Source organism: Piliocolobus tephrosceles, chromosome 12 (assembly GCF_002776525.5).
Source record: "Piliocolobus tephrosceles isolate RC106 chromosome 12, ASM277652v3, whole genome shotgun sequence".
Taxonomy (NCBI): Eukaryota; Metazoa; Chordata; class Mammalia; order Primates; family Cercopithecidae; genus Piliocolobus; species Piliocolobus tephrosceles.
The window spans coordinates 89,582,705-89,587,764 of NC_045445.1; the positions used below are offsets into that span (position 1 = coordinate 89,582,705).

Genomic DNA, 5,060 nt, shown 5'->3' on the forward strand with positions numbered 1-5,060 from the left:
TTCTGGGTGTGCGTGTGTTTTACATTTTTTTTTTTTTTTTTTTTTAAGTGAGGAATTCCTGGAAGACAGAAAGCAGATGGAGCCACTGTGTAGGAGGCTGGCGGCCAGAAAGGAGGAGGAGGGGAGTCAGCCTGTCTGGCTGGCGTTTGAGGCAAACGGTCGAGGGGCGGAGGAGGAAATGAAAGAGAGGGCGCGTGTGTCAGTACAAACTGAACACGGGCACGCGCTCTGACCAGCCTGGCAGCCGCCCGCGGAGCGGAAGGCGGGCTGTCTGGGGGCGGGGCCAAGGCTCAGGCGGGCTCACAGGGGGCGGGTTCCCTGGGCCGCAAAGACCCGATCGCCAGAGTGAAGCCAAGCCAACTAGCGCTGCGAAGCCCAGGCCGCGCGGACTCCCCAGAGACGTGCCACTGCCTGCGCCTTTGCCGCTGCAGCCATCCCTCTTACTCCTTGCCTTTCTTCCCCGTCGTCTCCTCTGTCGCCGTGCCGCAGCCGCACCAGCATCAACAACAGCTAAGTGGCCGATTCGGGGACTTGGGGTCGGGGTTGGGGCGGGCGCAAGGCACGAACTGCACTCGCGAGCCCGCCATCTCTAGCGTCGGCCGCCACTGCTGCAGTAACCCTTCTAGGGCGAGAGAGGAAAGCACTGTGGAGAGGCACACGCTGTCCCAGTGCTCACGGTTAGAGTTCCAGCGTTTCTGCCAAAACCTTGGTGAGAGCCTTGCACTTGGAGAAGGGAGCACAGACCAGGTCTTTGAGATCGCAAAAAATAAAAAATAAAAAATAAAAATATCATATTGCATAGTGTTAACTTTTTGTCAGTTTAATCGACCAGGGCAGCAGCTTTCCCCAAGCCCTCTTAATCCTTGAGCTATGTCTCCTCCGACCGTGCCTCCGATGGGGGTAGATGGCGTGTCCGCATACCTGATGAAGAAAAGGCACACCCACAGGAAGCAACGACGCAAGCCCACTTTCCTCACTCGTAGGAACATCGTGGGCTGCCGCATTCAACACGGCTGGAAGGAAGGCAACGAGCCCGTGGAGCAGTGGAAGGGTACTGTGCTCGAGCAGGTTTCCGTGAAGCCCACACTTTACATCATTAAATATGATGGCAAAGATAGTGTGTATGGACTAGAACTGCACCGCGATAAGAGAGTTTTAGCGCTAGAGATCCTTCCTGAGAGAGTGCCAACTCCTCGTATCGATTCACGACTGGCAGATTCCCTGATTGGCAAGGCAGTGGGGCATGTGTTTGAAGGTGAGCATGGTACCAAGGATGAATGGAAAGGTATGGTCCTGGCGCGAGCTCCTGTGATGGATACTTGGTTTTACATTACCTACGAGAAAGATCCTGTTCTCTATATGTACACACTGCTTGATGACTACAAAGATGGTGACTTACGCATTATTCCAGATTCCAACTACTATTTCCCTACAGCAGAACGGGAGCCTGGAGAGGTGGTCGACAGTCTCGTGGGCAAGCAGGTGGAGCATGCCAAAGATGACGGGTCCAAGAGAACTGGCATTTTTATACATCAAGTGGTGGCGAAGCCATCTGTCTACTTCATTAAGTTCGATGATGATATTCACATTTATGTCTATGGTTTGGTGAAAACTCCTTAAATTCTTTGTGCTCTTTACAGAAATTGTGGAACTGTTAGATGTAAATTATTTTGTGTTCTCGTAGTTGTGAATGCAGAGAACAGTTTAGGTGTCAGAAATTCGGGAAAGTGGATAAATTTTCTGTGCCTCCAAATCTTACCTTGACTAGTTTCACAATTTTGCCTCAAGTGTACTTTGCTACTTTTGATATTGCGTTGTTCTGTAACTTAACAGTTAAATTGGGTGCTAATAGAAAATTAAAAAGTGTTTGCAACCTTTGGAACAATGCAAAAATAGATTAAGAAAAATTAATGGTGTAAACCCACACCCCGTCGTCCTTACCCCTTCCTTTCCTTACCTTGTTCCTTCTCAGAAAACAAGTGTAGAGGATACGAAGTACATCCTTCCACCTCTTTTCCCTATCTTCATACAGAAAGTATGTTCTAATAGTTTCAGTAAAAATGGCAAGCCACATGCTTTTCTCACTTCACATGTAGATGATACCTCCTTATCAGTAGCTTCAGTCTTTCTTGCTCTCAGGCTCTCTCTGGCCCTCACTCTTACTCTCTTGCACTCTCACTCTCCCCCCCCTCCCTTCCTCTAACAGCTGAATACACAGTACTTGTTGATGTACCAAAAAAGCATTCAGTCATTTCGTTATTTATCGTCTTTTATTTCCTTTTTATTTTTTCAAAATAACGCTGCTGTAATACATAATACTGGTGCTTTTATGTCTATAGGTTGGAGTCCCAGAAATACTATGTAGGGATATGTTTCAGAAATATTACAAGATTACTATCCAAAATGAAAGCGCCCATTTCGGCATCCTCTTCAGCACTCTTTAATGCTTGAAAATATGAAAGGCTAAAAATTGCATTGTATTGCTTGTGACTTTAATTGCCTTTTATCTGAGTTCAAAGAGATTTGTTGTTGCTGTCCTTGTTTCTGCTTGGATTTTTCTCTGATTTGCCTGTTCTTACCCTTTGTTCATGTATCTATTGATGTTTTTCATTATAAATGTGTAGAAATTCTTACTACATAGTGCATATTAATCATTTGTAGCTCTAATGTGTTATGATTTTTTCATCTTGACTTTATTGATGATGTATTTTCCTTTAAAAATTTTAAACATTTTAGGTAGACCACTACCTCTTTTATAGATTTTGGTTTTCTTTTTTTACCACATGGATCCCCCCACCCAAAGTCATACAAATATTCATCTACATTTTCTTCTAATAACTTTATTATTTTTAATGTTTAAATGTTTGATCCATCTGAAATCTATTTTTTTATATGGTGTAAGATGGGGATCCAGCTATAACATTTTCTCACATTGGATACCTGATTGTGACATTTATTTAAAATATTACCCATTTTCAAATTTCTGAGCCAATATCATGATTTAATTATAGTGGCTTCATCGTAAGTTTTAGAATCCGATAAAGCAAGTCCCATATCAGTAGTTTTTTTTCTTTATACAATCTGTCCTAGACATTCATTCTTTCATGTGAAAAAATGAAATGCAGAATTTTAATAAAACTCTAATTATGATGGCTGACATCACAATTATAATTATATTAAAATCCTGCATTTTTGTTTAGAGGGCTCTCTAATAATATTAAATCTTAGCACTCAAGAGTCTTCATATATCATTGAAATCTTTTGGTCTTGTTATTGGAATATTCTTTACGTAAGTATATCATAGCTAATTGAATTTATTTCTAAGTATTTTTACGGTTTTATTTCATATTTTGACATTGTGAATTGTTTTTTTTCTTCTCATTTGTAATTTTCTGTTTTTGACAATATAGACAACCTATAGATTTTTGTATTTTTATCTTCTGTCTAATGAGCTTATTTAATCATTGAAATTACAGTAGATTTTTAAGAATATAATGTTTTGGGTTTTCTAGATATGAAATTATTTCACCTGAAAATATAGATCATTTTATTTCCTCTTAATGTTTATACTGATTACTGTTACATTAGCTTGATTTTTCAAAACAATGTTGAATAGTGATGACGACAGACATGACTGTCTTGTTCTTAATTTTCATGGAAGTAAGAATGCAAAATATTAATAGGGTATAGTATTCCCTATTAGTGTGACATTTGCTTTTGGTTATTAGTAGATAGTCATTAACATGTTTAAGAGTTTCTGCTATTCCTGTTTTATAGTGTTATTGCTAGAAGTGGTTCCTGAATTTTATAAAATGTCTTTTCAGCATCTATTGATAAAATTGTATGATTTTTTTTCTCTTTAATTTGTTGATGTGATGAATTAGAATGGTAGGTATTTGATGTGGAACCAAACTTGTATTTCTGGAACAAATCCTTCTTGGTCATGGTTAAATAATGATTTACTACATTACTGGGTTTTATTTACCAGTACTTAATTTAGAATTATTACATTTTCATTCTAAAGTAAAATTGTATTTTGTCCTTCTGATGCTATGTTTATCAAGTTTTGTTATTGAAGTTGTGCTAGCTTTAAAAAATATGAATATGTGAGTTTTCAATTTTTTTTCTTGTGGTCTGAAATAATTTAAATAGCATTAGAATTATTTGTTCGTTAAAAGTTAGCTAGGACAAAGTGTAAAACAGTCTAATCCTGATGACACTTTTGATGGTAGATTTTTAAATCAGCTTTGTGATTTCTTTGATAGTTATTGGTTTATTTAGGCTTTTTATTAAAAAGGTATACACATTCTCTGTGACATACAAAGTTAAAAGTTGTCTCTATTATTGCTGATTGTACTGGTTGTTGCTTGTTGACTGTACTATTCAGATGCTTTATGATTTTGTATATTTTATGTCACTTAGATCTAATTCTGAAAACATTGTAATAAAATAATCAGCTATAATGGTATTTTCAATTATCTTTGTATTTAATTTATCAAAATTAAATCAAAATATAGGAAAGTATGAAAGATATGACAAACATTTACTCACCTCCACCCAAAATTAATAAGTGTCAACCTTTTGGCCTATTTAATATAGATAGAGATATACATTTTATTAAACAGTCAGAAGATTACAGATAATAAATCTCTTTCCCAGTACCATACCACTTCCATTCTTTGGATAGGCAGACACTAATTAATTTGGTGTGATGCTTGCCCATGTTTTATGTTTTTACTGCAAATATCATCATAACTGATAATAGTATTGATTTTTATGTGTTTTTTAAAAAATTTCCCCATAAATGATGAACTTTAAACCATGTGGAATTTATTTTGTGTTTTGTTGTAAGGATCTATGTTTCTGCAATTGGAAAACAGATTGCAACAACACAACTATTAGGACTGACCTTAGAATGCTAGTTACTGTTCCAGGCACTTTACCACTCCTGATACTCAGAGAGGCGTGGCCCTAACGCCTCTGAGGCCCTGAGTTTTCAAATAAAATGACAAAAATCTCAGTTCTCACAGAGCTTGTTTTCTTGTTAATGGGAGGCATAT

The 5,060-nt window shown here is 38.0% G+C and overlaps 1 protein-coding gene across 1 annotated transcript; it reads left to right on the forward strand.

Moving 5' to 3' along the window:
* Positions 1-194: 194 nt before the first annotated feature.
* SPIN4 (spindlin family member 4) lies at positions 195-4,468 on the forward strand. The gene has a single exon (XM_023201872.1). The coding sequence runs from the start codon at positions 871-873 to the stop codon at positions 1,618-1,620; it is 750 nt and encodes a 249-aa protein (XP_023057640.1). The 5' UTR covers positions 195-870; the 3' UTR covers positions 1,621-4,468.
* The last annotated feature ends 592 nt before the right edge of the window (positions 4,469-5,060 follow it).

Bases quoted from the DNA above. Each gene is read 5' to 3' on its own strand.
- SPIN4 (XM_023201872.1), top strand. From the start codon at position 871: ATGTCTCCTCCGACCGTGCCTCCGATGGGGGTAGATGGCGTGTCCGCA.